General features: G+C 49.3%; 1 protein-coding gene across 7 annotated transcripts in view; it reads right to left on the reverse strand.

Moving 5' to 3' along the window:
• Positions 1–470: 470 nt before the first annotated feature.
• The window catches only part of OPA1 (OPA1 mitochondrial dynamin like GTPase), a 60,589-nt gene continuing 35,439 nt past the window's right edge, over positions 471–25,620 (reverse strand). For 5 of the 7 annotated variants that reach the window (XM_042456940.1, XM_042456938.1, XM_042456939.1 and 2 more), the window contains 8 exons: positions 25,216–25,324; positions 24,875–24,954; positions 24,601–24,741; positions 20,135–20,251; positions 18,282–18,375; positions 17,828–17,938; positions 2,930–3,010; positions 471–2,345 (listed from right to left, as the gene is read on the reverse strand). In XM_042456940.1, the coding sequence (XP_042312874.1) occupies positions 2,943–3,010; positions 17,828–17,938; positions 18,282–18,375; positions 20,135–20,251; positions 24,601–24,741; positions 24,875–24,954; positions 25,216–25,324 (720 nt within the window). In that variant the 3' untranslated portion in view covers positions 471–2,345; positions 2,930–2,942. Of the gene's footprint in view, positions 2,349–2,929; positions 3,011–17,827; positions 17,939–18,281; positions 18,376–20,134; positions 20,252–24,600; positions 24,742–24,874; positions 24,955–25,215; positions 25,325–25,620 lie in introns of all 7 variants that reach the window. The other 2 variants (XM_042456937.1, XM_042456936.1) reach the window with 2 other exon arrangements.

Below are 25,620 nucleotides of genomic sequence, written 5' to 3' on the forward strand. Positions count from 1 at the left end.
TATGAAAAGTAAAATGATACTGGGAAGTGCTCTCTCATAGCCTCCAACTTGCTTCTGTTGCTGCACGCCTTTGTGTTTAAAGGTTTTCCTGGCAAAGTGTCTCCGGAGCAGGTTTGCCACAGCTGCCCTCCTCCTGAGGCTGAGAGAGTGTGACTTCCCCAAGACCCCCAGTTGATTCCCAGGGCTAAATGGGAATTTGGTCTCCCAGAGTGTCTGGGTCCAACGCTCAAACCAGTATGCCATGCTGGCTCCCTCACCTCAACCTCGCAGGTAGAAAAACGTCTGTAAATATTTGCTTTTGCATGCAAGGACGGAATAAAACCCAAGGTTTACCTGTCTTGCTAAGAGAGGCCCACTGAACCCTGACTGTTCTTTGTGCAAGAAATTTCTCCATCTAAAAGGAATGGCAGAAAGCAGACCTGTGACACATGCGCACAGACACAAAGACACACTTGCAAGGCTTGAGCTGCTGAAGTGTTCAAAACCTGCATTTATTGAGCTTCTCTTCACTGACATCTGCATTCAATAAATAAACTTCCAGGGGATACATCATGCAAAATCTCAGGTCAGCAGCAGAGACTGAGACCCCAAAAGTGCACCAGGCGGCAGAAAGGGGAAGAGCATCAGGGTTGGTGGGCATGTGGCATCTCTGGCCGAAGACAGCCCCATTTGTCCAGCGAAGGTGGCCAAGGACTCCCCTCTGCCCTCAACAGGGGTCTCCTCATTCGGGGCAGGGGGCTCTGGCCAGGAACTTCTCCGATGGCGTTTTAGGCCACCCCCAGCTCAGTGGAAGCCTCCAAGAGGGCCAGGGGGCAAGGAGATGGTCTTCCACGTAATGCCAGCTGATGAGTGGCGAGAGGAGAGGGCAGCCAACCAGTCTGGGCCCCTCCATTTTTACTGTTTTCCTCCTGGAAGAGCAGCACAGGGCTCCTCCGTCAACCTAGCCCTGAATTTTGGAGGGCAGAAGGCACAGCCAAGGCTATCATAAGGGCTGCAGCCACGGCGTGTGGGCATCCTCCTCCATGTGAAGGGCAACCGGAGACCAAGAGACGCAAGCATTTTGGAGCCAAAGAGCAACACAGAGAGACATCTCAACCCAGCAACTGAGGAAGGGGAGAAGGGGGCTTTGAAGACCAGAGTGGTCACTATGGGGGTCTTATACATTTTGGAAACACAGAGAATGACCACTCCTTACTACACCTGAAAGGTCAAGAGGGAAGCGTTAGTGGCGAGAGAGAGAGAGCACCTCTCCCAGGTCAAGCAACTAAAGTGTCCCCAAGAGTTCCCTGGAGGGCAGGCCATGGGCCTCCTCTCTGGATCCAGGACCCTCTTCGGGCGAGGGCACCTCCTCCATGCCAACACAACACACAAAGGGACTCAGGCAAGGGCCTTGGAGGTGTGCCAGCCTCCCTCTTGCAAGACCACTGAACAAAGGGGCCAAGTCTTAACAAAGTGAGCTTTCCCTAGAAAAAGAAGAAGAGGAACAAAGGTCTTCAACCCTTCTCTCTTGGAGATGCTGAAGCAAGAGCATCCAAAGATGGAGACCTAACATTGCTTATCTGTGAAGCCAACCCTTTTGTCAGGCATGGAATCAGCAAGGGACTACTTAGCAATCTTAACAAATGAGGCGCGTCTGGTGACTGGAACCCCTTCTCTCTGCCTGACAAAAAACGCAGTCAAACAAACAGCAGGAGCCACCAGCTTCAGAGCAAGAGGGCCACAAATCTGGAAGCCCACTGGAGCCATTCACCGACTGCCATGGCTGAATTTCTCTGAAATGCTTCAACCAAGTCCATCGTTTACTCTCCAAGACGTTGTTTCTCAACAGGAAACCACTTGTTTCTGCCACTTGGAAGGACACATGGACACTGCTTTGCACATTCAAACAAGCATGACTTAGGTGTCATCAGTCTATGTACAAAGTTGAACTTTTATTTTATGCTCCCAGGCGTCTTATTAAACATTTTATTACACAACAGAGCCCAGGTCCACCTAAAAATGCTTGAGAGGAGCCTGGAAGAGCCTGACCCTCCTTTGTCTGTCTCCAGGGGAGAAAAGAAAGGAACATGAATGATGGCGAATCTGAACGCCTCTCCAGCGCATCATCCCTTCACAGGAAGGACGTCCAGAGGTTTGGCGCCATGACTGCTTCTCTCTCGTCGCTCAACCGATGAGATACAGATTCCAGACATCCCAGTCCTGTGAAGAATGGTGGCACTGGGTTTGTGACAAAGACCCTTCAGTAAGGTGACAGGGGAGGGAGGAAGAGGATGGGGATGATTCCACTTGCGCAGTTTGGGGCCATGCGCGATCCGGACTGGGGCTTAGTCCTCACTACAAGGGTTCTGCTGAAACGTAAGACAAAAACAAACTGAATTTGCAAAGAGAGCCCAGCTCCGTTGCTGCAAGCCTTACAACTGGGAGGTCCATCGGTCTGAGGCACGGACTCAACACTCATGAGGTGGAGTCCTCCTGCAAAAAGAGGACAAGGGGGACCAGACCCTTGGCTGCCCAGAGAAAACACCAAAGCAGCCCCCTCCCCTTTTTGCCATCCCACGATCCCAAACACTTTCCCATCCCAAAAGAGACGATGGCAGCATTCCCCTGCAAGCGGCTAAGATTTTGGAAACGGGACCCGAAAGGCCCAAAGGCTAAAGCAGCAAGAGAGAGAGGATCTGTCTATCGGCATGCGGGGCGCAATTCTGTCGAGGTGAGGAGTCCCAGGTTCAAGTCTCCCAACCAGGTAGCCTCTCTCTGTCCAGCCCATGGAGGACAAATGTCTGGCAAGATCGAGTGAGATGGGACACTCAGGGCCTCCTCCCGGCTCTCTCAGGATGTCTGCCCTGGGAGAGAAGGGTGTGCAGCAAATATGGGGTCTTGGCAGAGTAACACTTTGGCAACTTGCTGTTACTGTCAAAACGCAGCCTACCTTTGTGAACCATCTACTTCTCTTCTTGATGGAGAGCTTCAATGAAGGCTTCAAGTTTCTCTTGGATCTCCCGAACTTTTTCTGGAAAGATTAAGACATTACTGTGAAAATGGCTGAGCTCCAAAGAGATATCCCTCCTGGAGAAGGAAGGGAGGAAAGGCAGAGAGGTGAAACTCAGAGCCAGAATGAGAGAGAGAGAAAGGCTGGGGACTGGGTCCATCGGGGAGAGAAAGGGGACTGACTCCAATGAAGCCTACTGTTGGAAAATCATTGCATTCCCCTCCTCAGATAGATGGGATTTCCCTGCATGCAGCTCTACTGTCTTCTATCTCTATCTGCATGCCATTTGATCCTGCTAAATTCCAGGGGCAATAAATACCTTTGTAAGTTGGTAAACAGATCATGGGATCTAGCTAACTTCCTTAGGAAGTCCTCTCACACAATAGATCTCTCCTGCTTTCCCTTCAGTCTCTCCATCCCCATGCATTGCTCTCCGAAAGATGTTTTCGCCTGAACGATTCGCTAGATAGGTGAGGATGTAGCTTCCATGTATATGTAGATTTAAGCCAATAGTAAAGTTTTGTTTTTTAAACTACAAGCTATTTGTGTCAGCCTCAGTTCTTACAGAAGCATCTTAAGGCAAAAGACCATTTCTGCTGCTCTGCTGATTTACAAGCAAGACCCTCACAGCCTTGGCTTTGATAGCTTTGATATTTTTGTTTCCTTGCCAAGGGCTGAAGCCTCAGGAAACTTGAATTCCCGACACCTACTACAGTGGGGAAACCCTGCATGTCCAGTGCGCAAAGCTTTAGCCATCGCATAAAAGGAGGGAGAATACTGGGTCTCTCATTTGGAGGGTTTTTATTCCAGTCTCTTCCAGCTCTTTGATTCTATTATTCTTTTATGCTTCTACTAAAACCTCACTGACCGCCGCAGAAGGCGGCACGTGCCCCACTGCGTCTCGCTCACGGACCACGTTTGCCGTCCACCGCTGGGATTTCGACTTAGCTGACTTAGTTATTTATGTCTGTGTCATCATACAGATGCTTGTGCTAAATGCACTAAGTGCAGTACCTTACATTTCTCCGTGTTGAATTTCATTTTGTTAGCTTTGGCCCAATTTTCTCGTCTATTCAGGTCATTTTGAATCTTGATCCTGTCCTCTGGAGTATTAACTGCTCGTCCTAATTTGGTGTCATCTGTAAATTTGATAAGCATTCCTCCAATACGTAAGGCACCGTGTGAATTGGTATGGATTCATTCACAGAGACTCCAGGACCTCCAAAGGAGGCCCTTCGCTCTCTCTCTTGGTCCAAGCGCCTTCCTGGCCGGCGGTCTCTCTGGCACAGCTACCTATAGCTCCTTGAGAACATCCCTGTCCCAAGCCCACCCCAGTGTCCTTTCGCTTGTCCGCATTTCCCACCAGTGCTCTGGCCATCACTCTGGATGGCTCCTGCGCAAGAAAGCAAGGTCCCCTTGGATAGCTTTCTGTGCAGCGCAAAGGACGCGGACGACGAATGCTGGGCAGCACTTGTTGAACAGTGGCCTCAGCGCCATTGGAGGGAGCAGCAGCCAGTGGCACAAAGCCCTCATTTCCAGCTTTGCCACAATGAAAGGCGATGGGGGAGGCTTCTGCAGTGAATGGCCTTTCTCCTCCCCATTTAATCAGTGTTTACTCAAAAGATGAGCTGTTCCATGCCCCAATTCATCCTGGGCCCTGATCTGGTCATGAATATTCCCATAATCCCCTCTCTCCAATATCCCATAAACCCCAGTGGCTGACAACGGGGCTAAGAAATCCGCTATTTAAAGGTCTGAAGAGACCCATTCAGGCCCCTGAGGCTCTTTATCCCCACATGAAACAAAACCTACAGCCCACTCATTCTCTTTTCATTAATCCCCTGATAACCAGCTCTAAGGGGGCTCAAAAACAGACTAATTGATCTGTAATTAGGGTTTGAATACACACCAGGAACACAGCAAAACAAAGCCGAAGGGGAGGGGGGCTTTGGCTGGTAATGCCACCGCAAGACGACAAGATGGAAGACTTTTGCCCAGTTTTCGGGGAGAGTGGGTCTCAGAGGAGAGCCAGGAACAGGACTGAGGCACTGGATGCAAGGCGGGGGAAATAAAGAGGAGAACCTTCCTATGCCCCCCTTCCCAGAGCAATGCTTCCTCCTTGCTTGCTCCCAGGAGACAGCCTCTTGGCTACTGCCATTACAGCAGCCAGCGCTCCCAGAGACTGACCGGCAGGCTCCCCATAATAACAACCCATGTGGTTTCACACTTGGCCATGGAAAATGTAGGGCCCACAGGCAGGCGCATGTCTAGAGAGAGGCCTCTCCCAAGTGAGGAAGTGAGTTACAGGTGCAAAGGGAACCGGTCCTAAACCAGGCAGAGCAGCCAAAGGCAGGCATCCCACCTGGGAGGAAACCACTGGAGTCAGCACCACCTTCCTTTGAGGAGCTCTGCAGCGGTAGCAGCGCCAGCTGCCATAAAGAAATCCAGCCCCAGCTCAAGGCGCCAAGTTCCACCAGTTAGGTCCCTTGGCTCCCAGACTAGCTGGCAAACATCCTGCAGAACAGGAGCAGGAAGCCATTTCTCTCCTGAAGACTTTGCAGAAAACAACTGAGAACAGCTGCTCCACACTACTGTAAGCCAGGGCCAGGATGCTAGACATAACCCACACCCCATCCTGGACACCTCTGATCTCGCCTGATTTCACAAACCAAGACGGGTCAGGCCTGGTTAATACCCATATGGAAAACCATCAGAAGGGAGCATCACCGGAGACCTCCATTTTGGGCTGGGAAGGAATCCCCAGAGGACCACTGCTGTGGCCAGACAGCATTGACAACACTTGGCTCAATGGACCACCAAAGCCTGGCTCCCTCCAAGGGCAACTTCCCTGGCTCCTGGGCTAGGCCTGGACTGGCACACCAGGAGGGACAGGCCGCTGGCTTCCTCCTCAGCACCACCACCACCGCCGTTTCCTTGGCATACTGCCCTTCCTTCCTCCTGCAAAGTCTGGATGCCCAGCGCAGGGACTCCACCATCCCAGGGATGCCCCAACTAGTTCGAATCCCAGGAAAAGGACAGTTTTGTCTCCTGCGGTGCGGAGTGCCTTCCCCTTAATCAAAGATTCCCCTTCTCTTGACATCAATCCAGACTCCTCCACCACCTTCATGGCCCATGGTTTCATTGCTCTGCTCTCACACATGTTACCTACTGGCCCTTCTCCATTTTATAAGTCCTGGGAAACTCCACTCTTGCAACCTGCAGGTGCTTCAGGCCCACTGGAAATAACATGCACAGGGATCTTGTAGCATCTTTGAAAGAAAGGAGGAGGTTCAAGTCTATGAAAGCTCATGTTACCAACTTCTTTCTTTCAGTTAGTCTCAGAGGTGCCCTTTGTATGTTATTTCCAGTGAGCCTGAAGGCAATGGTGAGGTCTGAAGGTTAGCCTCAAAGATGCTGCAAGATCTCTTTGCATACTGATTTTCCAGACTAACATGGCTATGTCCTTGGAAATAACAATGCCAGCCACTATTTCAGCTAATTTCCAGCCTGCCTGGCTATCTAACTAGGTACCAAGGGCCATGATCCAAGTAAATGGTACCTGGGCCATTTGTGAAATGAGTTGGAGTCACGCTCTGCAGATTTTCTTTTTAAAAAACCCATCATTTTACATTAATGCTTCACATTTTTAAGCCAGCTTCTTCTTGACCACATTCCTTTCTATTCAAGGAGGAGGAGGAGGAGAGCATCAGTGAAGCTTTATCTAAAGAGGGAAACCACCCAGGCTGCCCCTTAAAGAGAGCGATCCCCATCGATCACTTGCAAAGACAGAGGCATAATAAGCCTCCTGCCGCCCCCTCGGTTTCTCTAAGACCCCAAAACCAGATGGGAAGTGAAAAGACAGTCTATGGGTCAAGAAAACACTGGGGAGGTTCCGCTTGTTTCCCGCGTTTCGGCAGCCAGGAGAGAAAAGGGGGTCAAGACGGAAACGGCTGGGCTGGCGGCTGGAAAAGGCCCTTTCTTCCGGGGGACAAAGGCTGGCGCTGTTCCTCAGCATCCCCAGCCTCAAGCGGGCAGAAAGATGGGCCTGTCAAAAGGCCAGACAAACGAATCTGGAGGGGATTCTTAAACAATTAGCTCATTAGTGCAAGGAGAACAGGAGGGACAAAGGGCTGCCAAAGGGGAAAAGCATTTGAATGGGATTTCTAACAGTTCAGCAAGAGAGTCGGGCCCATGAATCACCAGGAAAGCTATTCCGGGAGCCTCGAGAAGAAAAGCTGAAGCAGCGAGAAGCATCTCGCCGTACGCCTCTCGCTTCCCACCAAGGACTGAGCGCATCCCTGGGAGTCCCACGGCACGCGATGGAGCCAGTTTCGACCCTAAAGACCAAAGCTAGGCTTTCCAAGGTGTGGAAAACTGTGCCCAAAGAACTGGGGATCAACCCTTAGCTGAGGCGCCACGTTTCTAGACCCAGCCAGCTTCAAAGTTGGGTTCTCTGGGTGTCTGGGATCACAGCATCCAGCATCCTCTTCCATTGGTCCTGCTGGCCAGGGCTTCTACGCACTGAAGGGTCCCAAGGCCCTGCTGCGACTGGAAAGCCATTAGGTTTTAATCTGCACCAGATGTTTACATATCATTCGCAGAGAACACGGGTAACTTTTGGGAGTCAAGGTCTTGAGTGGGGAAAAAGTGAAGGAAGAGACTCCTGAGCAAAGACAGATGAAGGGCAACATGGAAGGGCAGTAGCTCAAGTACCTCAAGGAGACTCCGCCCTCCATAACTGCCATCCGCCGGCCTGAGAGGGAGTTCACCAGGCAGGTCTAGCTCCATCAGGACTAGCCTGGAAGAAGGAAGAGCCCTCCCTCCAATCCATCTGCCTTGGTCCAGGCCTCAGAGGGAGAGGAGAACCACTGGACCTCATCCCCTTTCCCTCCACCATTCCCTTCTCCTTTTGTTTCGTGTCTTTTAGATTGTAAGCCTGAGGTCAGGGAACTGTCTGATTATAAACAACAATTGTAAGCCGCCCTGAGAGCCTTTAGGGCTGAAGGGCGGGATAGAAATACCTAAATAAATAAATAAGTAAGAGCCGTGGAGTTAGAAGGGACCCCAAGGGCCACAGAGTCCAAGCCCCCAACTAGCAAGACTCCACAAGTAAAGCTCTTCCAAGAGATGCCCATCCGGACGCCGCTGAAGAGCCTCCAAAGGAGGAGGGTCCACCAGACATTCTCTTCCACTGCCAAACAGGGCTCACTTTTAAGAAGTTCCTCCTAATATTTAGGTATTTACTTCTGTCCTGCAATTTGAATCAAATGGCTCATGTCCTGGTCTCTGGAGCAGCAGAAGACAACCTGCATGCCATCCTTTCAGGAATTTAAAGATGGCTCTCTCCGTCTTCTTTTCTCCAAGCTAAACAGACCCAGCTTCCTAAATCATTCTGCATCAGCCTTGGTCTCCCAACTTTTGACTACCTTGGTTTCCCTCCTCTGGACACAGTCCTGCTTGCCAACAGCCTTCTTGAACTGAGGTGCCCAGAAATGGACACAGGAGTCCAGGTGATTCCAGCCAAAGCAGGAAAGACTGGCATGAATGCTTGGCGCTACGCTCCTGTCGATGGAACTGCACTGGCCCTTCTGGCCGCCCATCCCACTCCTGGCGCAGGCTTAACTGAGGTCTATTCAGACCCCAGTTAAAGCAGAGAAGGGCAGCTGCAGGAGCAGGAAAACCCCCTCCCAATCCATACGGAGCAAAGCACAGGCCGGCACAGCACCATCGACAGCAGAGCAGCAGCAGCAGCAGGCCACCAGGCCCAGGGCTGTGCACTGGACACACCACCCTTGCAAGGTTATTTTATGTGGCAACAGCTCCGAGAACCCACAAAAATATCGCATTTTACAATAGGTGTGTATCACACCACTGTGCAAGTCTACCTCCAACTCGTGATGGCTGCTTCTTCCAGAAGGTTATACAGCATGGCGTCAGCGGAGACCATGGAACGGACCTCTGGCCTGCAAAGCACAGGCCTGCCCTTCCATCGGACCTCAGGGGAAAGGCACTAAGCGTTCTGGGAAACAATGGCTCCAGCCCTCTTGCTGCCGCTTGCGAGGGGGTCTGGCCAGGGGTCCCCAATCTTTGGTCCCCATTCATTTTGGACTTCAGGTCCCAGAAACTCCAGACAACTTGGTCAATAGTCAGGAATTATGGCAGTTGGAGTCAAAACATCTGGAGGACCAAAGGTGGAACCACTGCCCAAACATGGCTATCTGGGGAACTGAGCTAACCCCAAGGCAGATTCAGAGAGGAACCATCTGAACCAAGCCCAAAACCTGGCTGCCAATACATGCCTCACTAATCAATCATCACAGCGTTGATGGAGGATGTTCAAAAATCACAAATGGTTTGGGACCCCCCACACCTGAAGTAGCCCCTTTCCCACACACACACACCACACACACACACACACACACCACACAGCGGTGGGCCCTGTTATCCGCTGGGTTTGGTCCCAAGACCCCCCTCCGTGGATCACAAAATCAAGTCCATTAAATAAATGAACGCAGCAAAATGTGTCCCTTATTAAAAAATTGATAGTCAAGGTTTGATATTTGGAATTTTATACTTTTTTGGAACATTTTCAAACCGTGTATAAAAAAATCCGTGTATAAGAACCTGGTTTCTTTTTTTCCTAAAAGTATACACAGATTTAAACTGCATTTATTCGAAATTGTTTAAATATTTTTATTGTTCAAATGATTTTTACTGGCTTATACTGATTTGCTAGTACACCATCCCAAAAGACCTATGATATATAAAGAGCCATGAGATGTTAAATAAAGCACATTGCCTGTCCAAAAGAGCCTCCCAGTCCCGCAGAACCCCTTCTAATCTTCAGTCTTGACTCTAACATCTTCTGACCCTGGATTCATCTCTCTCTTCCCTAAACTTCTCAGGGATTCTGCTGACTCAGCCATGTCTTTATTTAACTCCACTTTTCCTCGACCTTGACGCGCTTTGCCCCTGTCTCTGTCCGCACTTCTTCCTCTAAGACTAGGCCTCAGCCCTGGCTTACCCCCAACATTAAGTTTCTCCGTCCTGCTCTAAGCGGCCGAACGTCTTTGGAGAAGTCCAAAGAGTGGGCTGATTTTATCCATTTCAAATTAGCTCTTTCTCCTTCTCACGCTCCCTCTCTATGGCAAACAGAATTATGACAAATCATTGATCTCGCCAATGAAGGTGCCCCAGTGTTTTGTTCTCCCACCTTCAACCTTGCTTAAACCTCCCTCCTCCTGTCTTTCATCTTTCTCTCCTAATGACTTTGCTAACTATTCATCTCTCTAAGATTACACCATTTCTCTGAGATATTCCTCCTGATTCTTCTTCTGCTCTTAATCTTCTATCGCCTTCGCCTAACAAATTTTCTGTCTTTCTCCTGCTTCTTGGATGAACTCTCTTCACTTCTGAACTCTTCCAAACCTGCAACCTGTCCTCTTGATCCAATTCCTACGCGTCTTCTTATTCTATAGCTCCCTCTTTTCTGCCCTCGCTTCTCCATTCTCATCTCTCCTCTCTCTCTCTCTACACAGCTCCTTCCCTCGGACTTCAAACATGCTCTCATTTCCTTCTCTTGACCCCTCCTCTTTCTCTAGCTAACGTCCGATTTCTCTTCTCCTCTTCCTTTCTTTCAAGGTTTTGGAACGGGTTGTTATTCTCACTGTCTGAGTTCTTGAAACCAACTCCATCTGATCCCTTTCAGTCTGGTTCCGCCCAAAGCATTCCACAGAGACAGCCCTCACTAAGATCTCCAATGACCTTTTACAGGCCAAGGCTAATGGCCTTTACTCTGTTCCATCCTTCTGATCTGTCTGCAGCCTTGACACCGTTGTCACTGTCTTCTAGTTGACTACTCTCTGACCTTGGGTTCTCAGACTCTGTCTCAACTGGTTAGATCTTACTTGTGGCAGATCTTTTGCAGTGGTTGCAGGGGGTCAGACTCTTCTCCTGTTCCCTTCTCTGTTGGAGTCCCAGGGCTCTGTTCGGGTCCCTTCTGTTTTCTCTCTCCACTGTCTTAGGAAACTCATTACTCTTTTGGTTTTCCTACCATCTCTATGCCGATGACACCCAGCGTATCTTTCTGCCCCTGACCTTTCTCCAAGGCTGAACAGCAGTCTTTTCTTGCCTTACAGCTGTCTTGCAGTGGATGCGCCATCGGCGTTTTGAAGCTCAACATGTCCAAGACGGAGCTTCTTGTCTTCCTCCTAAGCCCACCCTTCACACTCCTTTTCTGTCTCTGTGGACAACATTTCTATTCAACAACCAGCCAGCAAGCCCTTAGTCTTGGTTTCATCGTTGACCTTCTCTGTCGTGTTCCTCAGATCACAGACCACAGCCAAGGCTTGTAGATTGCCAAACGACCATATCTCTCCACCTCTACTGCCAAGATCCTGGTCCATGCCCTAGGATCTCACGACTTGATTCCTGTAATCGTCCTCCTGGCTGGGCTTCCTCTTTCTCACCTCCGTCCTTTAATCTCTGTCCAGCATCAGCTGCAGCATTATCACTTCCACCACCGCTCTGACGCATTCTCTCCTGTCTGGCAAATCCCCTTCACTGCTCCCCCTCCCCTTTCTTTTCTGCATCAGTAATAAGGCTCCTGCTGTCACATTAAAGCCTCCATGGACTGCCCTTCCTGACTTATCAGACCGCTTCCCCTAACTTCCCACTCCGTGTTCCTCTCCGTTCTGGGTCAAGGTACTGTCTCAGCCCATGGATTCCTGCTGCCCATCCCAGATCGCCCCTTTTTCACTCGCTGCACCTCATTCCTGAACCTTCTTCTCTTCCTCTCCGGAGACACAAGAGCCTATCACTTCTGAACCAGCTGCAAAACGGATGAAAACCATCCTGTTCAAGAAGCCTCCAGGCATGCATAATTGTCGCTTGCTATTTGTTTCATTTGTGTCTGTTTATGATCCATTTCCTGTATGCGTATGTACTGATATGCATTATCCTACTTAGAGTAATGTATTTCCTGGAAGCATGATTAACCTTCCATATGAAGCAAGCCCTCCCTCCAGTCCCTCTCCTTTCAGACCTCGGAGGCATCAGAGGAACTCTGACCTCTACCCTTTTCCCCTCCACCACTCCCACTCTCCTTCTTCCCCTTCTGTGTCGTGTCTTTTTTTTAGATTGTAGGCCCGAGGGCAGGGATCCGTCTAACTAAAAAGATTGTATGTACACGCTGTTAAATGTACAGCGCTTCAATAATAAAGGTTAATAATAATAATAATAATAATAATAATAGCAAAAGGTCCTTGTTAAGGAAAAGCAACATGGGATATACAGTGAAAGAAATAAAACATGTATGTGAGAGTCAGGTGACTCAGCAGAAGCAATCAGGAACCACACAGGTGTATAAGGTAATGGAATTAACAAGCCCTAAATGCCAAGGACAGAAATGTAAAGTGGATAATTGAACACACCTGAGAATTGTGAAGTGGTCGCTGAGATGATGAAATCATTAATTATGGGATGAACCAAGAGAACCAATGGGAATGGTTATACACACCCCTGGGTGGAAACAGACAACAGTGGGTGGTACCATGCATTGACTATAATAATGGACTATGACATCCCAATGTATTGTGTGGGTGTAGTGGATGAGTAGTAGATGAGGAGTGGTTGTGTGGGTTGGAGTTTGGAGCTGTATATAGTAGAATAAAGTAGATCTTTTATAAAGACTACTGAGTTGTCTGGTGTCTTGGGTGAAGCTACAAGAGCCAGCTGGATCCTGAAGAAGAAGGGTGAACTTCTGTGGAGCAAAAGCAAGTGAGAAGGCAGGAGAGTTTGTCAGGGTCTTCAGCCTCATTCTCTGTAACTCTGCTGCTTTGAGCAAAGCTTTAACACCGGCCAAAACTGGTCAGCGCGGTGCGTAACAAGGTGGTGAGTTCGAGCCAGAGGTGAAGAGCTACAACTCCCATCATCCCTGACACTCCTTCCTTCCTTCGTTCCCTGCCTGCCTGCCTCCTAGTCAAGAAGCCCTTGGGAAAAGAAAGGCTGCAGGGAAGAGGGTTTGGGGACCGCCTGGTCCGCCTCCAGTTCTTCCAAACCCCAAACTGCTGGGCATGACGAAGTGGGTCAGGCGGGAATTCCTGAATGTCTGGCTAGTTCGGATTTACGAGCAGCTCTCCTCTGAAGCGGAAAAGGCTTGCAAACACCACACACACAACACAATTTTGATGGGAATTCGAGACATCACCAGTTGTCTGGAAAACCAGTGTGCAAAGGGATCTGGAACACCTTTGAGACTAACTGAGCAAAGAAGTTGCAGCAAAAGCTTTCATAGACATGGCTCCTTCTTCAGATGCATGGAGTGAACTGGTGCCCAAGAAGGACCTTTATAATCAGACTGTACCAATCGCCATAGAAATGCAAAACTTGTGTGGCATCGCATACAAAGAAATCTTGTAGTACCTTTGAGACTAACTTATAGCATAAGCATGCACCGTGGAAGTGGACCAAGTCTACAAAGCGTATGCTGCAACTTCTTTTTCACAGTGAGTCCTCAAAGGTGGGAGGATTTGGGTCTATTTCAAAAGCTATTTGAAAACACTGAAATCCTGGACCGTGCCAAAAACTATCAGGTCAGAATGACATCCACAAACACTGGGCAACTTCAACAGGAAAGTGACAAGTGGGCTCCCAGCCCTGAAAAACACCAAAATCAAGACCCGCAAAATGCAAATGAAAACCAGTGAGGGTCATTTGGGGGGGGGGGGGTGTCCCAGCAGACAATGGATCTCCTAAAACAGACACACCCTCCTTGCATCTCCTCCCAGCCTGAGGCTTTGCCATTCAAAACCGAACAAGGACTAACATGGAGATCACTCCTCCCAACCAACAGCAGATATATACCCCACTCTCTTCCATCCAAGATGCCAAAGCCACAGATGCGGCAAAACGTCAGGAACAAGCTCTTCTAGAACATGGCCACAGAGCCCCCAAAATCCCACAAAACACTGTGCCAACTGTAAATGCCAGGGGTATTTTGGCCACGGCATCCCTAGTTTTATTTGGGTAATTAATGTATGAGCCAGTAGCATGTGGCTTTGAGTGTTGGACTCCAAATCTCGAATGCTAGGTTTGATTCCCTGCTCAGCCATGCAACCCACTGAGTGACTCTGGGCAAGAAGTCACACTCTCTCGGCCTCATCAGGGGAAGAAGGCCATGGCAAACTTCCTCTGGACACATCTTGCCAAGAAAGCTTGGCTGGAAACGACCTGAAGGCACACAGGCACAGCAGCAGCAGCAGCAGCAGCAACAACTATTGACAAACCACCTCCACAAGAGTCCAGGGCCATGGAGAATAGGCTGGCAATGAAAGGAAGGAATGCTTCACAAAGCCCTGAAACAGAGTGAGCAGCTGGGGGACAAGGAGAAGATCTGCCTTGCGGCTGGAGCGAATGCAAGTCAGCCAAGAGTCTTGCCTGAGCGTGGCGCTGTCCACTGGGCAGCGTCCCGACTCCAGCCCTCGTTTTGTCCACTTGCAAAAGGCTCTCGTGCCACGCCCTGATTCCCCCACGCCACAGCCCTGAAGGGCAGCACAGTCTGGACTGATTCGAGTCTGCGTCAACACAAAGTTGCCATGCAGCGTTGGAGAAAGGTGGTGGCGCAGATGAGGGTGAAGAGGATGGTTTGGCTGCTAAAACAGGAACGGTCTCTTGTTCCAGGGTCTACCAGAGGAATTTTGGACTCTCAGTGATTCAGATTCCATGAATCCACACTAATCTCATTATCCAGGCAGTTTTATCAATTTTGTTCTTATTAAATAAATCACTTTCCCCCAAAACTAGAGCTCAAGGCGCTCACCAAAAATTAGAACAAATACAGGGAAACGCTTATAGATCGATCAAAAATGCAAAAGCGTACGGCCAGAATGCCCCTCTCCTTATTCCCACAGAATTGCTGGCTGCTGCAGAAGGCCTTCCTCTGGCTTTTAAGGAAGGAGTCTGCTCCACTTTCATCTCTTTTATTACGTTTTAAATGAGTTTCAGACTCTTTTAACTTTGTGTTTTTAATATAACTTTGACAAATCAGAATGCAAAGGCCTCTTGTAGCACTTTTGAGAATAAGTGAAAGAAAGAAGTTGGCAGCATGAGCTTTTGTAGGCTTCAGCCTACTTCCTCAGATGCATGTTTTTAGATGCAAAGGAAGAAGGCTGAAGTCTACAAAGCTCATGCTGCCAACCTTTTTCCTTCCGCTTAGTCAGAATCCCCAGGACTGGAAACATCTCAGGACTCCAGACAAAACCAGGACAAGTTCAACAGGTTCCAGGGTTGTTGTTGTTGTTTTTTTTTGGGGGGGGGGGTTCCAGAGCGGCTGGTTTTTAAGACTTCCAAGAGCGTCCAGAACAGCCCCAACTGCCTCCCAAAGTGGAGATGTATGCAAGACTAGGCAGCAAACCCTGTGATAGACAGCCAAGGGTCTCCTTACAAACACAATGTACTTTGGGAATTACTTTTCCATGGAGAGGGGCTGCTTCAGGCTGGGATCGGCAGAAGCTGGTCTCTTCCCTTCTTCCCTTCTTCCCTCCCCTCTGAAAACGGTACTTGCTCCCAGGAAATAAACCCTTTTAATTTGAACCTGGCATTTTTGTATTAATATGAAGGTGTGCACTAATACAGGACTAATCAGAAAATTAAGTAGCAAAATGCAGCTCAGGCGTTATTGCCACTAGCTTAAATAATAATTGTTCTTTAAGAGCAAGCTGTTTTGGCAGAACTTACATTAATGGATGGATTTGTTTCTGGATGGCATGTCTTACATTATAAAATACAGTGACTAGAAAGAAGCCACTGCCGCTGGATGCTGGTCTGACAATGAACAGCTGCCAATAAAATGATGTTATTCTTAAACTGCAAGTTGAATGCAATTGCAACTTTAGTTTGTTCCTCAGTCATGGAGAGACGCATTCTTGAATTCACTCCCCAGGAAAGGACAGGCAGCGCGTCTCGAACCAAGCACCTTTCTGAAGCTGGGAGGGCTGTCTGGCCTCCCAGAGCCAGGATTAACCCAGAGCTCAGCAGGAGGGACGCATTAAAACCAATTCCTGGACAAACATCACCAGCTGCAAGTATTACAGACAAATATTTTGGCTCACAACCTCTTGGTCCATGCCTTTTTCAGACGTTCTGGGGCCATAAAATGTCATACTTGATCCCAGACCAAGAATATTAATACTGAAGCTATTTAGTTCCAAACTATATTTCTAACAGAATCATATTTTCTGTTTTCATGTGTTCATAAAACATCTGATGGATTTGTTTTTTTAAAGCAAGGCAATTTCTGTTCCTTTACAAGCAAGTGATGCAAGGCTTCATTAACTGCAATCGCAGCAAAAGGGGGAAATCAACTCAAAAGAACGCACCTCCTGAACCAACCCCCCAAAATAAATCTCCAGAGGAAGAAGGAAGAAGCCGGGGACAAAGGAGCGCAGTACGCTAGAACGGCGCGCTTGGCGGCTCCAGGGCAGCCTCTCAAGAGGAGAGAGCGCATACAGGGCGCAAGGGAAGGTGGAGAAGCCCTTTCAGCCACACAGCGGTCAGTCGGTCGGCTTCGGCATTAAACATCAAAGTCCCCTTAGCAACAGGGCAAGCCGCATCCGGCCGCAAGCAAGCCCTGGCAAGAGAGAGGCTTTGTTGACCGGGAAATGCTTACAGGAGATTAAAACACAAATATTGGAGGAGGAAGGGAGGAGGATCGCCAATGGCGGCCAGCTGCATGCGCCACATGGAAAGGCTCATGGATAGAGGCACCTGGGACTCAGCCAGGAAAGGGGCAGCAGCCCCTGCGCACCTGGTCTCTGTTCACTGCATGGAAAACCAAGACTGACTGCCATGCATGAACAGCCCTTCCGCTGAGGGAGAAAGCCCAGAGCAGAAATGCTCCAAAGCCCAGCAGCCGGAATACAAGCCAGCCCCAAGATGGCCGTTTCTGCGCTGTCAACATAAGGTCTGGGACACACAGAAGAATACTCCGACCCTCTTTCCAGCCTGAAGAGGGACGCTGGGCAACCAAAGGCCTGCTGCGTAAAAGCTTCCCAAAAGGCTGGCTCCATCAGTGGAGCCATGATGCCCCCGAAACGTCTGGGGAGCACCACTCTAGTGTATTCATGAAGAAACAGCAAAAGGGTCACACATCCTAAAGCTTTCCTCAAAGTGGCAGCCAAATCAATTCCTTGAGCCAAACACAGGAAAGCAACCTAACCAAGATGGATTAAGTTAATACTCAACACCCACTTGGTTTTTAAAGCCTCTGTCTAATAAAACAAGCACCATTAAAGAAATAAAATCAACACACACACAGACAACCTACGAGGAGAGACTTAGGGAATTGCTGGGGATGTTTAGCCTGGAGAAGAGAAGGTTAAGGGATGACATAATAGCCCTGTTTAAGTACTTGAAGGGATGTCATATTGAGGAGAGAGCAAGCTTGTTTTCTGCTGCTCCAGAAACTAGGACCCAGAGCAATGGATGCAAGATCCAGGAAAAGAGGTTCCACCTGAACATTAGGAGGAACCTCCTGAGAGTAAGGGCTGTTTGACAGAGGAACACGTGCCTTCCTTGGAGATTTTGGTGGAGTCTCCTTCCTTGGAGGCTGTCTTTAAGCAGAGGCTGGATGGCCATCTGTCAATGGAGGTGCTTTGATGGAGCGTTCCTGCATGGCAGAAGAAGGGGGTTGGACTGGACCAGGGCCCTTCTTGGGGCCTCTTCCGACTCTATGGGCAGAATCCTGAAAAGTGAGAGGCCAGGTCTTGCAGGCCAAGTGGTTTTTACTAGACAGACAGACAAGACGGACAGAGAAAGAGACTGATCGAGAAAAAGACTCACTGAGGTCCTCAGCCAGTTGAACTCTTTTTCCCGTTAGTAACTTCATTTTCTTCTCACAGTCCTCCGCAAAATCTTCCAGCACTTCTTTCACATTCTTTTCTAGGCGCCGCACTGAAGGAAAGAGAGAGAACTATTTCTACGTTCTGCAGGAGAAAAAAACCCATTATGGCGGAAGAAGGTGCTTTTGCCAGACGCTGACTCGGGGTGTGTGTGTGTGTGTGTGTGTGTGAATGTCCACACCACCAAGTCCCACTTTGTCTTGACCTTTGTACCACAACAAAAATATTTTGTGCCTTCGCAACGCTGAGTGTGTTGTGTGGTACGAACGCAAATGCAAAGCCAAGTTGCAGCAAAGTCAATGGAGGGTGACCACTTCTGGCCCCAGAGTCTAAGGAAGGAGAGGTCTGAGGGGCAGGGATGGGGACCAGGGCCCCCAAGGGACAGCGGCCCTCACCTTCCGTGTTGGTCAGCTGCTGCCTCAGTGTGTTGGCCGTGATGGACAGCATGCGCTGAATACGCCAGAAGAGGACCACATCGTTGCATTCCAGCTGAAACCAACAAATAATAGTAAGTCAGGACTGAACACACAGTGAGGTCCATTTTTACACATGCCACTCAAGATGCTTTAAAATGCCTTTCTTCAGTCTCTCAATGTAATACTCCATAAACACATTCAGTTTTAAACAAAAGCCTCCAACTGAAGAGTGAAAAAAGCCTTTGCAACTATCAGATGCCAGCCACAACAAACAAGTCTTTTGGCCCTTATGTGCAACAGCCATGGATGGCCTCCTCCTCCTCCGTCTCCAAGCAGCATCCTGTCGCCCTGCAAAGGGTCCAGAGCGGTGGGTGCCCTGATGTGCTTGGCCCCTTGCAACCAGAGGGCAGGCAGTCTCAGGTTTGAGGTGCAACAGCTGGCAACGTCTGCCAGGGCCCCCAAATCCTGTGGCCCTTTTGCTTTCAACTAGGAGAGAGAATGGGCTTCCCATTTGTCACCAGCCAAAGTGCTTGAAACTAGCAGTATCCATTGCAAAATGCAACATACAGTACTATTTACCATTCTGAAATGGCATTAAATGCAACAGATCCTGCTTCACCCACAATGACAGCAAAGCTGTCTGGAAATTCAGTTGTTTTACCAAAGGGTCAGCAAAGCCTAACACGCAGAGCACCCGATGCGCCTGTGGCTGTCGCGAGGGACGCCTAAACCAGAAACGCCTGGAGCCCTCGCTTCCACTCGGTTGGCCGCCAGGAAAGGCTGCGGTGGGAGCAGAGAGGCTGGCCATAAAGGGCTGAAGGCACGGCGAGGGCCAAGACAGATCTGCATCCTTTAACGTCTCTCCCTTAACGGACTTCGCTGTGAGCTTTTCGGTCAGGAAGGCCTTCCCAGCATCTGGCTGGCTGCGCAGGAGAGGCCGCGTATGTACTGTATGTGCTTTCTAATCTCTTGTTGACTCAAGGCGGCCCCGGTGATTTCCCAGGGGTTCTCAGGCAAGGAAACCAGAGGTGGCTTTGCCAGTTCCTTCCTCTGAAAAGCAGCCTATGGCACCTGGGACTCTTTGGTGGTCTTCCTTCCAAGTACCCTGCTTAGCTTCAGACAAGATCTGGTGCCTTCAGTGTATTTAGGCCCCATGCTACCTTGTGTATGTGTGTTCCTTAAGGTTTATGGTGACCCATGAATTTGGTAGGAATGTCCAGAGGTGGTTTTGCCAGTTCCTTTCTCTGAAATACAGCCTCCAGCGCCTGGGATTTCTTGGCGGTCTCCCATCCAGGTACTAGCCAGGGCTGGCCCTGCTCCCAAGATCTGGGGTGTGTGTGCCTGTGCCCCCAAGTCGCCTGTCAATTTCTGGCAGCCCTATGAATTACAGAGAGATTTCTTAAGCCAGGAATCTTCAAGGGTAGTTTTGTCAGTCCCTTCCTCTGAATTAGAGCCCACAGCTCCTGGCATCACACTTTACTGGAAACTGTAAACATGTCTTTTAATATCTTTTGAAATTAACAACGCTTTGTGTAACTGCCTGCTTCTTGAATTCCCTGTTCTTTCAGGGCAGAGCAAGTGGGAAGCTGGAGACGCACCAGTTTTTGTGGAGAGGAGTTGCTGCCCCCCCCCCCCCCCCAAATCCACTAAGGAAGAGGCCAGGCTCATCCCAAGAGTGCCCCCTGGTGGCAGCGCATGGCCACGCCACTCTCCCTTGCCCGCGCACAGTGTGCATACTCGCCTTGGTTGCTATGCACAGAGAGCACAGCCCCTCTTCTGCCCAGACAGGGACCCAGCCATTGCCAAGCGCTCCTCTCAACTCATTCACTCACCTCAGCGTCCACGAAATGCCTCTGGTAGTAATAAAAGCCCCGCCGGCAGAGGTTGCAGTGGCCCAGGGCCACCTTCAAGAAATGCCGCCTGTAAACCTGGTGCCAGGTGTCTTTAATCTGGGAGAGAGGGGGAAAGAGAAACGCCTGGTTGCTGTTGGCCTGAGTCCAGAGGGCTCCACTGCCAAAGAGCCTCCATGTTGGGCTTGGCCCAGAAGAACCAGCCACTCTGTCTTCCCAGGTTGCAGAAGGCTGGCTGGGAATAAGGGCAGCAGTGCCCTTTGCTCCTACGGATCAAGGCTTCCACAGCAGCAATGTCTGGAAACCCTATGAAGCCCTATGAGGAGAGACGGAGAGAGCTGGGGATGTTTAGCCTAGAGAAGAGACAGTTTTAATATGTGAATGGATGTCACATTCAGGATGGAGCAAGCTTGTTTTCTGCTGCTCTGGAGAGTAAGACACAATGAAGCAATGGATGCAAGCTACAAGAAAAGAGACTCAATGGTCACCGGTGCTCTCTTTCTTTTGGCCCCAAAAGGTCTACCTAACGGTTGCCACCTGACAGCCACAAACCGGCACGCTTTCCTCCTTCCACAGAGCCTAAGCAGGGTCAGGCCTGAGGGTGGGCAACCAGGCACCAGGGAAACTGCAGCAGGGATCTGCAGGGAGGGTTAGGGAAGCCCCAAGAGCCAGGGCCTGAGGCTGTGTCCTACACCGCATCCCCTGAACCGACAGGAGGTCCTCCCATATTATTATTCTTATCCCATAGGACCCACACCGGCAGGCGCCCCATGAAGACAGGCGAAGGCAAAAGCTGCCCCACGGAGGACAGTCAGGGAGGCTGGGCAACAAAAATACTCTGTGCCTTCATAGTGCTGGGTCTGTTGTGAGCATCAGGTGGTAACAATGCCAACACAATCCATTCCAAGGCAAGTTGCCTCAAACTCAGGGAGACAAACACCAAGGAGGATAAGGCACTACAAAATGGAGGGCATTCCAAGAAGAATGTAGGACATTAGCAAATAAAAGCTAAATACAGACTCATAAAAATGTAAATTTGTGCTTCTTAGTCGCACTCAAAAGGGGGGACAGTTTGGAGTTTCTGCTGGACAGAAGGTCGAAATGTAGGACATATCATGGAAAAAGAGGCCCCCTGGTCAGCCTGCTCAAACGCTTCATGCTGGAAAGAGGAATCACTGGATCTCAGAGATGGAAGAGATCCCAAGGGCACCCAGCCCAAGCTCCTGCCACGCAGGAAGACACAGTCAAACCACTCACTCGCACACAGCGCTGCAGCCACAAATTTCCTCAAAGTAGCACACAGCAACTCAGCACAGGCAGGACTTGGAGCACACTTCCTTTGGCAATCCTCCACTGACAGGCCCAAAGGTGTATTATTATTATTATTATTATTATTATTATTATTATTATTATTATTATTATTATTATTCTGACAGAGAATGGGATGTTTTTCGAGAAAGGCCACCAAACAGGGTGATGTACTCTTGTTTTGTATTTGTTTTCATGTGCAAGCTGCTTAAAGACCCCCAAGTCAGACTGAGGAATCGGATGATGCCTTCCTAGAACAGATGACCACAGTCAGAAAAGAGAGATCTAGTAGTGATGGGCGACTTCAACTACCCTGATATTTGCTGGAAGTCAAACTCAGCAAAATCCTCAAAGCCTAGCAAATTCCTCACTTGCCTGGAAGACTATTTCATGGTCCAAAAGGTGGAAGGTAGATCTGATCCTAACCAACAAGGATGACTTGGTTAATGGGGTGCAAGTGGTGGGATCCTTAGGTGGAAGTGACCATGTTCTCCTGGAGTTTGTAATACAGTGGAAAGGAGAAGCCAGGCAGAGTCAGACTTTAGGAGAGCGGATTTCAGTAAACTTAGAGAAGTATTGAGGGCGATTCCATGGTCAGAAATACTAAAAGATAAAGGAGTTCAGGACGGATGGGACTTTCTCAAAAGGGAGATACTGAAGGCACAATTTCAAACAGTTCCAGTGAGAAAGAAAAACGGGAGACGTCTCAAGAAACCAGGATGGAAGACTAAGGAACTTTCAATGGAGCTGAGTTTGAAACGGAAGATGTCTAAGAAATGGAAAAAGGGGGAAATCACCAAAGAGGAATTCAAAGAAATAGCAGGCATTTGTAGGGTAAAGTCAGAAAAGCTCAAGCGCAGAATGAACTCAGGATTGCTAGAGAGGTTAAGAACAATAAAAAGGGCTTTTTTGGATATGTCCGCAGCAAAAGGAAGAAGAAGGAAACGGTAGGTTCAGTGAATGGAGAAAATGGCAAAATGCTAAGAGAAGACAGAGAAAAGGCAGAGTTACTCAAGACCTTCTTTGCCTCCGTCTTCTCAGAAAAGGAAAAGGGGCTCAACCTGAGGATAATGGAGCAGAGGACAGGATAGGGGCATTTCAGCACAGAATAAGTAAAGAGATAGTAGAGGAACACCTTATTAATCTAAATGAATTTAAGTCTCCGGGACCAGATGAACTACATCCAAGGGTATTAAAAGAACTGGCAAATGTCATATCGGAGCCATTGGCAATAATAGTCTTTGAGGACTCCTGGAGAAGAGGAGACATCCCAGCCGACTGGAGGAGGGCAAACGTTGTCCCCATCTTCAAAAAGGGGAAAAAAGAGGATCCCAACAATTATCGTCCAGTTAGTCTGACATCAATCCCAGGAAAGATTCTGGAGCAGATCATTAAACAGAGAGTCTGTGAAGATCTAGAAGGCAATGCCATCATCACAAAAAGTCAACATGGGTTTCAGAGAAAGAAGTCATGCCAGACAAACCTAATCTCTTCCTTTGATAAAATGACCAGATTGATAGATGAAGGGAATGCTGTGGATATAGTATATCTTGATTTCACTAAGGCCTTTGACAAGGTTCCCCATGACATTCTTGCAAACAAGCTTGTAAAATATGGGCTAGACAAAGGAACTGTTACATGGATCTGTAATTGGTTGACCGGCCGAACCCAAAGGATGCTCAACAATGGCTCCTTTTCATCCTGGAGAGAAGTGACCAGTGGGGTGTCCAGTGGGGCTCTGTCCTGGGCCCAGGGCTATTCAACATCTTTATCAATGACCTGGATGACAGAATTGGGAGCATACTTATCAAATTTGCAGATGACACCAAATTAGGAGGAATAGCTAATACTCCAGAGGACAGGATCAAGATTCAAAATGACCTGAATAGACTAGAAAGCTGGGCCAAGGCTAACAAAATGAAATTCAACACAGAGAAATGTAAGGTACTGCACTTAGGGCGGAAAAATAAAATGCACAGATATAGGATGATGGGGGACACATTGCTGAATGAAACTACGTGTGAAAGGGATCTGGGAGTCCAAGTAGACCACAAGTTGAACATGAGACAACAGTGTGATGCGGCAGCTAAAAAGGCCAATGCAATTTCAGGCTGCATCAATAGAAGTATAGTGTCTAGATGAAGAGAAGTAATAGTGCCACTGTATTCTGCTCTGGTCAGGCCCCACCTGGAATATTGTGTCCAGTTCTGGGCACCACAATTCAGAAAGGACATTGAGAAACTGGAGCCATGTGTCCAAAGGAGGGCGACAAAAATGGTGAAGAGTCTGGAAACCATGAAGCCCTATGAGGAGCAACTGAGGGAACTGCTGGGGAAGTTCAGCCTGGAGAAGAGAAGGTTAAGAGGTGATAGGGGAGCCCTGTTTAAATTATTGAAAGGATGTCATGTTGAAGAGGGAGCAAGCTTGTTTTCTGCTGCTCCAGAAAACAGGACCCAATGGAGCAATGGATGCAAGCTGCAGGAAAAGAGATTCCACCTGAACATTAGGAGAAACTTCCTGAGAGTAAGGGCTGTTCGACAGTGGAATGCACTCCTTCCTCGGAGGGTGATAGAGTCTCCTTCCCTGGAGGTCTTTAAACAGAGGCTGGATGGCCATCTGTCAGGGATGCTTTGATTTGGATTTCCTGCATGGCAGAAGAAGGGGGTTGGACTGGATCAGGGCCCTTGTGGTCTCTTCCAACTCTACCATTCTATGATTCTATGAAGTCCTGCTTTTGGGGAAAAGGTGGGATATAAATAAAGTTAACCTCCTCCTCCTCCTCCTCTTCCTCGTTTTGTGGTAACAGTCTTTTCCACACACAACCCTTTTCATACTGCACCCCCCCCCTTACACTTACACACACACTCTTCCTCAACCCAATTTATTTTTAAAGCCTCTGCTGGCCACTTGCAGGTGGGAGGAAGAGACTTCAAGGGGATTTCTTGAATGGTGATCCCAGTGCTCAGGGACGACTAACCCCTCCCTCGCCCCCCAAAACCTCACCCTGCCCCCCTCCGGCTTTAAACCATCCTCCAACAACAACCACAACAACCTGGTAGCCTGCAAACACATGACTGGATGAACGGTCTGGATCCACTCCAAAGCCAGACTCGGCAGGTGTCCTGCCAGTGGCCGCTTACCAGGCACGGGTCGACTGCCACTCCTCTGGCCTCCAGGTTCTTCCGGACGGTGGTGACCTCGTCGCTGGCCAGGTAGGCCGGGTGCTCCTCGTTGCACTTCATCATCTTCTCAAGCTCATTCTTGGTCTCGTTGCGGATGGTCTGAGACAAAAGAGGTGCAATTCCTGGTTTACTTTGTTCCCTACTGTCACTGGCTGCTAAAGCAAAGTCTGGACGGACCCATGGAGGAGGAGGGGGGTCAGTTTCCAGCAACACATCCCTGCGTCTCTTTTACCTGCTCTTTGGTGCGCCTCACCCAGTAGAGCCACCTTTTCTTCCAGTCTGGGCCCACCATGTCCTCAATGACCGATTCAGCTGGAGAGACAGAGAGGAAAAGCTGAGACAAGCCAGAAAGGAAACCTCCAGGACAAAAACACAGCACAGCAAAGGGGTTTGCTCTCTCTGTCCCTCTCCCTCTCCCCAGCGATGGAAGACAGAGAACCATTGCAGAATGCTCCTGGACCGAGCGCAAGGGAAGGCGGCCAGTGTGGAGCTCACCAGAGGCAGCTCAGTGGCAGAGGGGCTTTCAAAGGTGTGGGGCAGAATGGAGGGGGCTAAGGGAGGGAAGGCACTCACTGTCCTTCAGGCGACTCTGCAGCGTCTCCTCCATGAACTGGATGGCCGCGTCCCACTGCTGCTTGTCTGAGATGGAGCGGTCCTCCAAGGCATTGTGCTGGATCACCCTCTGTTGAAGCACAGCCTGAAGGTTAGGATCCTTTCCAGGGCTTTCCAGGCCCCGTCACCCACCAAAGGGACTATCTCCTTCCACCCAGCCCCATGCACAGGGAAGGTTCTGCACATGCTGCGGTAAAAGCCCTGGGTAATTCAGAACATTTCCCCCAAAGAACTCTCAAGCATTCTGAAGAATGGCCATAATGGGGTCTGAGTCCAGGCCCAGCTGGTCAGGCTTCCCTCCAAAGAAATCAAGGGGCTAAATAGGCTGTAGTTCCGGTGGAGGAATGCCAAGCTCATAAAGGCTGC

Source organism: Sceloporus undulatus, chromosome 3 (assembly GCF_019175285.1).
Source record: "Sceloporus undulatus isolate JIND9_A2432 ecotype Alabama chromosome 3, SceUnd_v1.1, whole genome shotgun sequence".
Taxonomy (NCBI): Eukaryota; Metazoa; Chordata; class Lepidosauria; order Squamata; family Phrynosomatidae; genus Sceloporus; species Sceloporus undulatus.